Consider the following 13,563-nt stretch of genomic DNA (forward strand, 5'->3'; position numbering starts at 1 on the left):
ACCTCATCCCTCATATAAAAACCTCAATCGCACCCATCTCTCAAAAAACAGTGAAGAAAACAAAAAAAAGAAGAGAAAAAGAAAAAGAAGCTGAAAAACGAAAAATGGGGTTCGGAGAGAAAAAAGGGAGAGTTCTTGCTGCGTTGTTTTGTTGTTGAATCTGCTTCTGTTGGGTTCCGAATTTCTCTTCTTTGTTATCACAACTGTTGAGATTTCCATTTCAGTTTCATTTGGATAATTTTGAGTTGTATTTTTGTTGTTTTATGGTAGTCAAAAGAAGCTATAAAGCAAGTTATAATCAGATTCCTATATATACTCAAATTTGTCGATTAAATGGTCAATTAATGCGATTTTGCTTTTGTTTTTGCTGTGATAAGTGGCTGGAGCTTCATCCCTCATTTTATTGGCTTTTGTTTGGTCCAACTCTATTTTCTTGGTCATTTTGAGGGTGAATTAGAAGAGGCCTTACAGAAGTTTCAACTTCTTGTTACAAAGAACCCAAGAGACTTCAAGCCTTATTTGTGCCAGGTGCTTCTCCCTGTTAATTCTATTGCACTTTGTTGATACATTGGTGCAAAGATGACAAGTATAAATGGTCAATTTTGGTTCCTGAGAATGTCTTGTGAAAGAGAACCAAAAAATCATTTTGCCGATTGCCCAATGTTCGTTGCAGCTGCTCTCAAGTCAGCAACTCGCAGCTGATTCCACTTTCTGCTGTTATCTAGCTGAAAAGGCATTATTCTTACTCTCTTTTAGTTCCATTATATTATATTTTTTCCTGAAATTGATGTTTTTGTCTGTTTGGGGATGTGTATATGACTCTCTATTTTATATGTTGCATGAGCTTGGGGCTGTGAAATTGTCGTGTTTATGTCTTGATATAGTTTGATTTCGCAATGTATTTCTAGTTACGCTGCTGGCTAAGTATATGTATTTAGATTGTAAAAAGTTTTACATGATTACAATTACTCCATGATGGCTTTTGTCTAATTTTTTTGCACTCTATATGTGGAAACATAAATTGGAGGAATAAAATCACACGGCCTTAGCTGCTGATTCCATTTGAAGTGTAATGGACACATGGAATTAGTTTTGAGATTAATAAATCATGTACTTCATATTATCGATTGTTAATTCTTTATAATTATTTGTTTGAATAGATTTACAAGACTATGAAATGTGTTTATATTTGTTTTTTTCTTTGTGGCCCATTTTCAGTATTGTTTAGGTTTACTATGGAAGCCAAAATTCTTCTAGAACCATAATGGGTGAACTCAGTCATCCACGGTGCTAATTGACAAGCTTAATGTTGAGTTTAACCCCATTACTGTAAATCAATAACTAAGCATTAGGAATTATGGAGGAATTATGGACACGTACGCATGACATGATTTTTGACGTGCCAAATAAAATGGGTATACGTATTACTTTAATTGAGTACATGTCTTTTAAAATAAATTGAGGTATGCCATCCATAAATGAAATCCATAATCCATCGCCCTCACATTAATATTGTAACAAGTGTCGAAATAATCACCCTTGAACATCTGTGGCTTGCTTTAGGCGTGTTTTATAATAAATCATCGTGGCTATGGGTACAGTTCCCGTGACATAGTCATGATACCTAATTCCCAAAATCAGGGGTGCATTTCATGTAACCCGATCATAACAACTCCGAATATTAATAACATAAATATTTCGTGAATCGCAGGTGCATTTCATGTAGCGTGGTTCGCGGCGTGTTCCAAAACAAACAAGTGTACGACAATCATAACTTGTTCAAGAGATAAATTCCATAAATCGTAAAAAGCGGTTTTAAACAAATAAAAGCAGTTATAAAGCTAAAAATGCACAATAGGTTTAAATGTGTAGTAAATCAGATAATAGGCTAATTATTAATAGTTTAAGCGACCGTGCTAGAACCACGGAACCCGGGAATGCCTAACACCTTCTCCCGAGTTAACAGAATTCCTTATCTAGAATTTCTGGTTCGTAGGCTTTTAAAATAAAGTCAAAATTTCCTCGATTTGGTATTTTAAAATAAACCGGTGACTTGGGACACCCAAATAAATTATTCCAAGTGGCGACTCTGATAAAATAAATTAATTAATCCCATTTCGAATAATGTCACTTTAATTGAAAAAACTCACTTATATGCCCTTTCGGGATGGTTAAAAGGAGGTGTGACAGCTCTGGCGATGCCTCCTATGGTTCCACCACACTATTATCCCCTTCAAGATGATGCTTATACCGTGGCACCGCCTCCTTATGTGGTGATGAGCGCGCAATCTTACACCCAGCCACAACATTACACAAACCAAGCTCCACCTCCCAGAAATACCCATCCTTACCAAGCTCCATATAACTCTCAACCAAATGATCCCCAATACAATCCTCACCCAAGAGAGCCTTTCAGAAAGAATCAGTTCACCCCTATTGGTGAATCGTATTCGAGCTTGTTCCAAAAGCTAATCAGGCTAAATCTATTGCCAGTGGCCCCAAACAGGCCAAACCCCGAGTCCCCCTTACATCGAGCTGATGCTATATGTGAATACTACTCTGGAGCAGTGGGACACAGTACAGAGGACTGTTGGACTCTCAAAAGGGCAGTTGAAGATTTGATTGAAGCTGAAAGAATTGTTTTTCAGGATGAAGAAGCTCCTGATGTGATGAACAATTTGTTGCCTGCCCACAATAGCGGGCCAATAGTCGAAATGATTTGTGAAGCTGAGGAATTTGATCCGACACTGAAGGCTATTGCAGCCATTGCCGAAATAGAAGAAAAGCCGAAATACTGTCGCCAAGCCTGGATGTTCCCCATCAGACGAAAGTCTCGGTAGCTAGTCTTGTTATCCTTTCTGCATCCGGATTACCTCAAGGTGTGATTCGAATGTTTTACTTTATTGTCTTACTTTCCTATGTGAACCCTTCTGTCTTCAAAAATTGAAAAAAAAATCAAAATAGAAAAAATCAAAAATCAAAAATCAAATAAAATTAATATTTCATTGTCTAGGAATGTCTCTTTTCTTAATCTTGTCATTTTTCTTATTCTCTGTTTAGTTCTGTTCAATACAGACTTCAATAACATGACATGCTTGCGGACTTCATGCCCAGATCCCAAAACGCTGTCAGACTTTGAAATAATGAATCAGGAGTCAAAATGCAAAGAAGATAAGTTTGAGGAAATAAAACAAAGAGTTGGAATAGCTGAAGGAAAATTGGTTCCAGATTGGAAAGGTCCATACAATGCAACAAGAGTACTGCCAAAAGAGTGCGTTGTACTTGGGGCACATCGAAGGAAATGTCCCAGAAACAACTGTCACTACAAATGCAATCAAAAGGTACCATGTTGGATCCTCTATATAGCATTAATGTTCTCCGGTTGGGATGACGAAGAATTTCATTCTCGCTACTCAAACACCATTAACCCTTTTGTAAACCATTTGAGCCTGTCACTCTTCTTTGGTTACCCTCTTTGGAACCTGAAAATGTTATTGAAAAAAAAATATTTGAAAAAATGAAATGAAAAAAATAAAAAGGAGAAGAAAAAGAAAGATACAAAAAAAAAGGAAGAAAAAACAAAGAAATGAAAGAAAAATAATGAAAAAAAGAGAAAAAAGGAAAGGAAAAAGAATGAGAAAACAAAACAGAAGAAAAAGCAAAAGAAAACAAAATAAAAAAAAAAGTTCCCTGAACTACGTTCGACTTGATTCCGAAAGGATACGTAGGCAGCCTCTCTTTGGGGTTCAGTTACACCAAAATAAAACTCCAAAGTTCCCAAAAAAGCGAAATTGGGGCAGATGTTATAATGATTTGGCGATGATCCCGCCCAAAAGGTTCCAAAGTTGTAACTCAATCCACATCCTTTTTTACCCAAACCCTGTTCAAGTCCTTCCGATCAATTGGTGAGAATGTTCAAGGACCGAAGAATACAGTTACTTGGATCCGATATAGTCAAAATGAGAGAAATAAAATGAGAGAGTCTTATTGGTGAAAACCCACACGGGCACCATGAGGCGACATTAAGCAGAGAAACTAGAAATGAGAGAGTCTTGTTAGTGAAAACTCGCAAAGAGCACTATTAGGCGATGGTGAGAAGAGAAATAAGAGGTCAGCTTGTGAAAACCCGCAAAAGGCTCCTATGGTCGAAAAGAAGATCCTCACAGCTATCGGCATCAACAGAGTCCTGGCAAGGTTTCTCGATTTTGAGGCAAAAGTTGTGATGAATTTCTGAGAGCCGGATGGTTTACACAGATCAGACATCTAGTCCAAAAGGCATGTCATGTTCATTGAAGTCCGCATGTACTCCATACAAGTCTTTCTTTCCTTTCCCTGAAAGGGACACATCTTGTTTAAACTCATTCTCCATTCCCTTGTTTTTTTTCTTTGAATCCCTTTCGGTCTAACTCTATTCCGAAACAAAGACAAAGAAGAGATAGCAAGATTGATTTACAGGGCTTTTGTTTGATACGAGCCAATATTCAAGAAGATACGCAGCCTCGCCAGGTGCATCGAGTCGACCTCGACTGGCCATGATGGTCGATGCTTTGAAATAAAAAGAAACTCCAGAAAAGAAAGGAAATCAAAGTCAAATGGCCAAAAAGGCAAAATAAAGTTGGAAAATGTTAAGTCTCACGTGGCTAACCGTCTCGACAAAAAATTAAAAAGCCAAGGTACCCTAAATGCTCTGAAATTGAAGTTGGAACAAAGAAGCAAGAAATGAAAGGCCTATAAAGGCAAAATAAAGTTGGAAAAGGTTAAGTCCCACGTGACTAGCCGTTGCAGCAAGTTTGATGAGCCAAAAGTTCCCCAATGCTCCGAATGGTTAAAAACAAAAACAAAAAAACAAGTCAAAAGTGAAAGACATACGAAGGCAAAATAAAGTTCAAAAGTGAAAGACATACGAAGGCAAAATAAAGTTGAAAAGGTTGAGTTCCACCTACCAACCGTCATGGCAAAATATGGAAAAAAACCAGAGGTTCTCGGGGCTAAAATGAAATCGGTCCCCAGGAAACGAGCAGTTACAATTGAGATCTTTATCAAAGAAGCCGGGCCGAGATCAAGTGATTGAAACAGTCAAGGCCACAAAACCAACCACCGTTTCAAACTAACAAATGTTCTTTGATTGAAAACATGAAACGGGTGCAATCCAAAGCAACCTTGCAAGAAGCAGGTGCAACCAAAAGAAACTGCGCAAGGGCTAGAAACAGCTTTGCAGCAATAACCAATCCAAAAAGGAAGTCTCCTCCGAATTCTTTCCTGTATTTTTACTCATTTTCTTAAAACAAAAAAAAAGAAAAAAAAAGAAAATAATGGTAGACTAGGGTCTCCACTCCCCAGTTGAGTTTATTTTTAGACATAGGGTCTCCACTCCTTAGTCGCCTTTGCCAACATAGGGTCTCCACTCCCTAGTTGAGTTTATTTTTAGACATAGGGTCTCCACTCCCTAGTCGCCTTTTCCATCATAGGGTCTCCACTCCCTAGTTGAGTTTATTTTTAGACATAGGGTCTCCACTCCTTAGTCGCTTTTGCCAACATAGGGTCTCCACTCCCTAGTTGAGTTTATTTTAGACATAGGGTCTCCACTCCCTAGTCGCCTTTCCGACATAGGGTCTCTAATCCCTAGTTGAGTTTATTTTTAGACATAGGGTCTTCACTCCTGATGTGCTGGAGAATTTCGGCACATTTGATACAAATTACTTAGATTGTAGCTTGTTTTAGATGCAATTATCTTTTATACTTATGTAATTTTAGTATTTTTGCAGTGTATGAGATTTAAGGACTTAAGAGCATGGAATATGAATTCAAAAAGCCACAAAAAGATAAGAAAAGAGTATAAAGGCATCGCAAATGTGGATATGTGATCGCAAAGCCAACATGCGAGCCGCAGAATGCACAATGAAATCGCAAACCACAACAGTTTTCTGGGCTAAGTCCAGCACCAGAAATGCGGTCCAGTCTGCGATCGCATAACCTGTTTGCGAGCCACATAATGGACTGCAAACTTAACATAAAGGTTGCTGAAGGTAGAAAATGTGACGCGAAATGCGATCGCATTTCTACAATGCGGGCCGCAAACCATAAATGCGATGAAGGTCTGGAAACTAGGGTTAAAATATGCGATGGCCATGTCAAGAATGCGGACCGTATGTCTGTTATGCGACAGATATTGCATATTTAACCGGAAAGGATATTTTTATCCAAATTTTGTCCCGAGTTTTGACCCACTATAAATAGATTTATTGGGGTTTTGTGGGGGCATCTAGTCTGATTTTGGAGCTACATTCCAAGACTTTATTACTCCTCTCTTTTGGAAGCTTTTGGGTGAAGAATCTTGCACTTTGTAAGCTTTATGGCGTTAAATATTCTTCTCTTTTTGTATTTTAGCATGTGTAGCTAACTTTAAATACTAAGGTTGTGAACCCTAAATGGGTGTTATGTTAATGAGTGTTTAACATTGAATATATGCATAATGGTTGGTTGATATTTATTTACTTTTCATTCTTCACTTATTGTTGGTGGTTGCAAACATTAACAAGTGCCATTAAATTCTTACTTTACTTGGGAAAGTGGGTTGGAATTTGGTAGAAGTAAATATCAAAGACTCAAGGCTTTAAACCTTGTTTAATAGAATCGCTTAGGAATAAACGAGTTTTATTTGACATATATTGATTGTTCTTAATTGCAACTCTTTTATATTTGGAAAAATCATAAAGAGGAACTACTACCCAACTATTGAAAAATATTGGGTAGTTATTTAGACATTATTTGCAAATCAAAAGAACCTTTCATTAGAAATATATCATATTAACACCGATAGAATTACACTTCATTGAAGGGGACACAACCTTGGTTTATTTAATCAAATTATTTACACTCTAAATATCACAATTAGTTATTTCTTCAAACCAAACTCAATTCATACATTTGTTACTATTAACCGAATAGAATTATGACTTTAGTCAAGTAACATACTATTTGGGTAACCTTTTCACACCTATTCCCTGTGGGATTCGACCCCAACCTTGTTAGGTTATTATATTTGACATCGATCACCTTACACTATTTAATTAAAGTGTAATTTGAGCGTATCAAATTTTGGCGTTGTTGCCGGGGAATACAGTTTTGAAAATACTAATTAGTGTGTGCTTTACTTTACGTCTTATTCTATTCCATCACACTTTACTTGTTTTGCTTGGTGTTGATAGGAAAACATGGCCGAATATGAAGAAGAAATGGAGGCGGAAATGGAAGAAAATCCTTTTGCGGACATAGAGGAGTATATTGAGGATACTAATGCTATTGTACCACCAGCCGTTGGTGCTGCAACTTTCAAAGTGGAACATGGTTTAATCCTTATGCTCAAAGCGGAGGGGTTTTTCAAGAATTCTACTGATGATGATCCGACACAACATCTTAGAAATTTCTTGGGTGTGTGTGCGATAAATAAGCAGAACCACGTCTCGGATGATGCTCTAAGGTTGAGGTGCTTCAAATACTCACTAGCTGGGGACGCAAGGAGATGGCTTCAAAATTTTCCACCAAACTCCATTCATTCTTGGCCTGAACTTGTCCGAGCATTCTTAGCTAAATGGTTCCCGCAAAGTAAGAAGTCTGAGCTCCGGGATAAAATTTTCTTTTTCAAGAAAGTACCGGAAGAACATCTACATGATGCATGGGATCGGTTCAAGTTATATTTGGTGAGTTTTCCCAACCATGGTTTTCCGGATTCAATCTTGTTGGAAAAATTCTACATGGGCTTGGATCCTATGAACCAATCTATAGCCAAGAATGCAGCTGATGGATCTTTCATGGACAAATCATTCGCAAGGGTCACACAAATACTTGACAAAATGACAAAGCATAATCAAGCATGGCATTTAGAGGACGCCACAGGTGGAATTGCATATGGGTCCCCTTCCTTGGCCACTATGATCAAGGAAAACCAAGAGAGGAATCAAGTGATTGCATGGCTTGCCACAAATGTCAATGTATTGACAAAGATGTTCACAGAAAGCCAGACAAAGAAAGTAAATGTGGTGGAAGATGTGCAACCCTTATCAAATGAGGACTTTGAGGAGGCAAACTATGTCAACAACTCTCAAGGTGGATATCAAAGGCAACAATACCAAGGTCAAGGACAAAAAAATCAATGGAGGCCTCACCCGTAAGGGCAAGGCAACCAACAGTGGAGAAATGACCAAGGCGGCTCAAATCAAGGTAACTGGAACAACAACAACAACTTCCCAAATCAGAGTTCCAACCCTTATGTTCCTCCAAAGGGTCAATATTCAAATCAAGGTTCCTCAAGTGAGTCTAAGTTGGAAGGCATGCTTGAACGGATATTGTAAAATCAAGAAAAGTCCAACACTTCTATAAGGAATATGACCTAGCTTGTTGGTTCTCATACCGCATCCATTCAAAAATTGGAGATAAAAATGAGAGACCTCTCTAGGGAACAAAATCCGAAGCAAAAAGGGACACTTCCAAGTGACACAATTGCGAACCCCAAGGGTAATGGGAGTGGTCCAACTTCTCATGTCATGGCGATTACTACTCGGAGTGGGAAGGTACTACAAGGAGGGAGTAAACAAGTGGTTGAAGTTGAAGAGTCCAAACATGAAGTTGAGGTTGAATAGCAAAGGGTTGTTGAAGTTGAAAAGGTTTCAGAAGAGTTGAAAGTGCAACAAGAAAACCAGAGCGAAGTAAAAGAAAAGGTGAAAGAGACACCAAAAACTCTACCACCTATTCCTAGACCTCCTCCTCCATTCCCTCAAAGACTTGCTAGGAAGGTTGATGATAGCAAACTTGAAAAGTTCTATGACATTCTCAAGCAATTATCGGTGAATATTCCATTTGTGGAAGCATTTCAAGAGATGTAGGGTTTTGCTAAATATTTGGAAGATTTGATTACCAACAAGAGAACCACCAAAAATGAAGTGGTGAATGTGACTCACCGGTTAGTTCCATCATTGTAACATCTAACGTTCAAAAGAAAGAAGACCCGGGAGCTTTTACCATTCCTTGTACTATTGGGGCACATGACTTTGCAAGAGCCCTTTGTGATAATGAGGCTAGCATAAACTTAATGCCTCTTGCCATTTACAAGCAAGTGGGGTTGGGTATGCCAAGTCCCACAAGTATGAGATTGCAAATGGTCGATCGTTCCATAAAGAGACCAGTTGGAATTGTTGATGATGTGATTGTTAAAGTGGGAAAGTTTCATTTACCCGCCGATTTCGTAATCCTTGATTATGCGGTTGACAAAGAGATCCCTATCATTTTAGGGAGACCATTCCTAGCCACAGGAAGAGCATTAATAGATTTGAAACAGAATGAGATCAAGTTTCTTGTGAATGATGAAGAGGTCACATTCCAAGCAAGCAAGGGTATGAAACTACCACATGAATATGAGAGCATCTCGGTGATTGGTGTTGTTGATAAAGTGGAAGATGCGGTTGAAATGAAGCCCCTATCTCTAAAGGGGCTTACGAACGAGCGGAGTACTTATGGCCGTGGTAGCTGCGAGCCTCCTGGGTCTTGCTCTCTCGTCTTTTTTCCTCCGCCTTCCTCTTGTAATTGACCCTTTCTTTTCTGCTACGCCTATCCATCCGTCAGATTGACATCCAGCCGGGTGAGCGATAGCGGCTCCTGTTTACTAATAGATCTGCCGCCGCTAGTATAAAAAAAAAGCCCGGCCGGAGAGCCTCCGGGACAAGGAGGGGAAGAACAATGCCTTGGTGAGGCGTTGACGGCTATTTTGGTAAACTTTCATGGTGAAGATATGGAAGGATATATGGAATCGGTAAATGCATTGGAGGAGAATAGAGCCACTCCTCCTGAAAAGCCTTCTATTATTGAGCCACTGCAACTAGATCTCAAACCACTTCCACAACACTTGAGGTATAAATTTCTTGGCTCAAATGATACTTTACCAGTAATCGTTTCTTCTTTGTTGAATGATGTGCAGGTAGAACAATTGTTGGAAGTGTTGAAGGAGCATAGGCAAGCTATTGGATGGACAATTGTGGATATTCGAGGGATCCCCCTCAAAATTTGCGAACACAAGATCCAATTGGAGAGTGAGACAAAACCAAATGTGGAACATCAACGATGGTTGAACCCATCCATGCAAGAGGTGGTAAAGAAAGAAATCATCAAGTGGTTGGATGTCGAGGTAGTCTACCCTATTGCCGATAGTTCTTGGGTAAGCCCGGTACAATGTGTGCCGAAAAAGGGAGGCATGACCGTGGTTGAAAATGATAAAAATGAGCTCATCCCAACAAGAATGGTGATCGGATGGAGGGTGTGCATAGATTATCGGAAGCTCAACAGTGCCACATGCAAAGACCATTTCCTTATGCCTTTTATTGATCAAATGCTTGATCGGCTAGCGGGAAGGTTATTCTATTGGTTTCTTGATGGATATTCAGGGTACAACCAAATCAACATCGCATTGAAGGATCAAGAAAAGACAACTTTCACTTGCCCTTATGGGACTTTTGCTTTTAGCCGGATGCCATTTGGTTTGTGCAATGCTCCGGCTACTTTTCAAAGATATATGATATCCATTTTCTCCGACATGGTGGAGGATTTTCTAGAGGTTTTCATGGATGACTTCTCAGTGGTAGGTGAATCTTTTGAGCATTGTCTTAGCAATCTTAGACAAGTGCTTAAGAGATGTGAAGAGACCAACCTTGTGCTCAATTGGGAGAAATGCCATTTCATGGTGGATGAAGGTATTGTATTGGGGCATAAAATTTCAAAACATGGCATAGAGGTTGACCGGGATAAGATCGAGATTATTTCCAAGCTTCCTCCACCTACTTCCATTAAAGGTATTCGAAGTTTCTTGGGGCATGCTGGGTTCTATAGGCGTTTCATCAATGTTTTTTCCAAGATTGCGAATCCTATGTGCAAACTCCTCGAGAAAGATGCCAAATTTGTGTTTGCGAGAAATGCCTCAAAGCCTTTGAGGAATTGAAGCAAACTCTCACCACGACACCTATTATTGTCACACCTAATTGGTCTCTTCCTTTCGAACTCATGTGTGATGCCAGTGGTGTAGCTATTGGAGTAATGCTCGGCCAATATCACAACAAGGTTCTCCACTTGGTCTATTATGCAAGCAATACACTCAATGGAGTGCAAATGAATTACACAGTGATTGAGCAAGAACTTCTTGCCATTGTCTATGCGTTTGAGAAGTTCCAGGCTTATTTGTTGGGATCCAAGGTGATAGTGTACACACATCATGCTACTTTTCACTATCTCATGGCAAAGAAGGATGCAAAGCCTCGGTTGATTCGATGGGTCTTGTTATTGCAAGAATTTGACTTTGAGGTCAAGGATCACAAGGGAACTCAAAATCAAGTAGCGGATCATTTATCAAGGCTTGAAGAGGCAGGGAGGCCAAAGAGAGATCTTGAGATCAACGATGCATTCCCAAATAAACACATATTGGCACTTTCTAGCACTTTTGCTCCTTGTTATGCCGATATTTCCAACTACTTGGTTAGTGACCTTATTCCGGATGGATTGGAATGCTATCAAAAGAAGAAGTTTTTGAGAGATTGTTGGCAATACTATTGGGAAGAGCCATTCTTGTTCCATGTTTGTGCTGACAACATCATCAGAAGGTGTGTTCCAGAAGAAGAGATTATCCAATTCTAAAGGCATGCCACGACTCACCAGTTGGGGGTCATCATGGGGGAAATCGAACAGCGGCTAAGGTGCTTAAATGTGGTTACTATTGGCCGTCAATCTATCATGATGCCAATCAAATGGTCAAGGCTTGTGACCAATGTCAAAGGCAAGGATCAATCTCCAAGAGGTATGAAATGCCAATGCACTTTGTGATGGAGATAGAAATCTTCGACTTGTGGGGAATTGATTTTATGGGTCCCTTTGTGAGCTCTTGTAGGATGAAATATATCTTGGTGGCTGTGGACTATGTGTCCAAATAGGTTGAAGCAATTGCCTTACCAAACAACGAGGAAGTGTGACCGCATTCTTGAAGAAAAACATATTCACTCGGTTTGGCACTCTTAGGGCCATTCTTAGTGATGGTGGGTCTCATTTCTGCAATAAGGCTTTCATGGGGCTACTAGAGAAATATGGCGTCAAGCACAAGGTGGCCACACCTTATCATCCCCAATCAAGTGGTCAAGTTGAAGTTACCAACCTGGAGATAAAGAGCATTCTAGCAAAGACCGTCAATGCAAACAGGACCGATTGGTCAAGAAAACTAGATGACGCATTATGGGCATACCGCACGGCATACAAAACTCCTATTGGCACTTCTCCTTATCGGTTAGTCTTCGGCAAAGCTTGTCATCTACCTGTAGAACTGAAACACAAAGCCATGTGGGCCCTGAAGAGGTTGAAGTTGGATTGGGCTGAAGCTGCAAATTTGAGGTTAACACAACTCAATGAAATGGAGGAATTCAGTTTCCATGCATATGAAAGTGCAGCTGTGTATAAAGAAACGATGAAGTTCGTCCACGATAAAAAGATCTTGAAGAGGGAGTTCAAGTCGGGTGACTTGGTTTTGCTTTTTAACTCAAGGCTAAAATTGTTTTCGGGCAAGCTTAAATCAAAATGGTCCGGTCCCTTCAAGGTGGTAAATGTCTCTCTTTTTGGAGCTGTGGAACTAGAATCGGAGGATGGGTTCCGAACCTTCAAAGTGAATGGCCAGCGAGTCAAGCACTACTTGGGCATAGATGGAGAAAAACATTTGGTGGAGCAGCTAGCTCTCAAAGATGGTCCGTGCTCGACCAATGAGTGAATCCAAAGGAACGCCAACTTCGTCGTGCCGCAACGTTAAATCAAGTGCTTTATGGCAAGCAACCCATGTGTGGTAACACCCTTTTTGGCCTTTAAGTTTTAAATTTTTTGTTAGATATATTTAATTGAGCAATTTAAAGTGTGTGTTAGAGTGCAGGGGATTCAAAAGATCATAACACGGGGTAAGATTGCATGAAAAAGGGAAGAAAAATCACCTTGGGTAGTTTGCTTCACATATGCGGTCCCATTTTCACTATGCGGACCGCATTTTTGTCGTAAACCAACACAGTGTGTTTGGGTAAAATTGGTTATAAAGATTCTACAAGTTGGTGCATTTTGCAGACCACATTTCCACTATGCGATCGCATAGTGCACCGCACTTTTGGCTCTCCAGCAACTCTCTTGATTCCACTGCATAACACTTATGTGGTCGCATAGTGTGTTATGCAGTGACTTTCCCACCGCAAATCGTGCAGGTATCCCCTTCGCATCTCTTTATTCAAAACAAACAAAAAGAATTGTTTTTTTTTGTTTTATTAGAAACAAAACAAAACGAAAAAAAGAGGAAGAAGAGAAAAGGAACAGAGAAGGCAAAAATAAATAGGGCTTGAACTAATATTCCAAGTGTGCTCATAAACAACGTCACTGATATGGCTCCCAAGAAACATACAGCCTCCGCCCAGAAAAGGGCATCCTCCAATCGTCACGTGTCACAAGCAAAACGATCACGAACGGACCCTAATGTTCCACATCCCTCCCAGTTTGATAAGGAGGAGA

General features: G+C 39.7%; 2 protein-coding genes across 2 annotated transcripts; both read left to right on the top strand.

Moving 5' to 3' along the window:
• The first annotated feature begins 8,438 nt into the window (after positions 1 to 8,438).
• On the top strand, positions 8,439 to 9,583 carry LOC138873000 (uncharacterized). The gene is made up of 3 exons (XM_070151425.1): positions 8,439 to 8,570; positions 8,640 to 8,878; positions 8,965 to 9,583. The coding sequence occupies exons 1-3, from the start codon at positions 8,439 to 8,441 to the stop codon at positions 9,581 to 9,583; spliced, it is 990 nt and encodes a 329-aa protein (XP_070007526.1).
• A 2,514-nt stretch (positions 9,584 to 12,097) lies between these two features.
• LOC138873001 (uncharacterized) lies at positions 12,098 to 12,787 on the top strand. The gene has a single exon (XM_070151426.1). It carries the CDS (start codon positions 12,098 to 12,100, stop codon positions 12,785 to 12,787), a length of 690 nt encoding a protein of 229 aa, XP_070007527.1.
• The last annotated feature ends 776 nt before the right edge of the window (positions 12,788 to 13,563 follow it).

Source organism: Nicotiana sylvestris, chromosome 7, assembly GCF_000393655.2.
Source record: "Nicotiana sylvestris chromosome 7, ASM39365v2, whole genome shotgun sequence".
NCBI classification, from domain to species: Eukaryota; Viridiplantae; Streptophyta; class Magnoliopsida; order Solanales; family Solanaceae; genus Nicotiana; species Nicotiana sylvestris.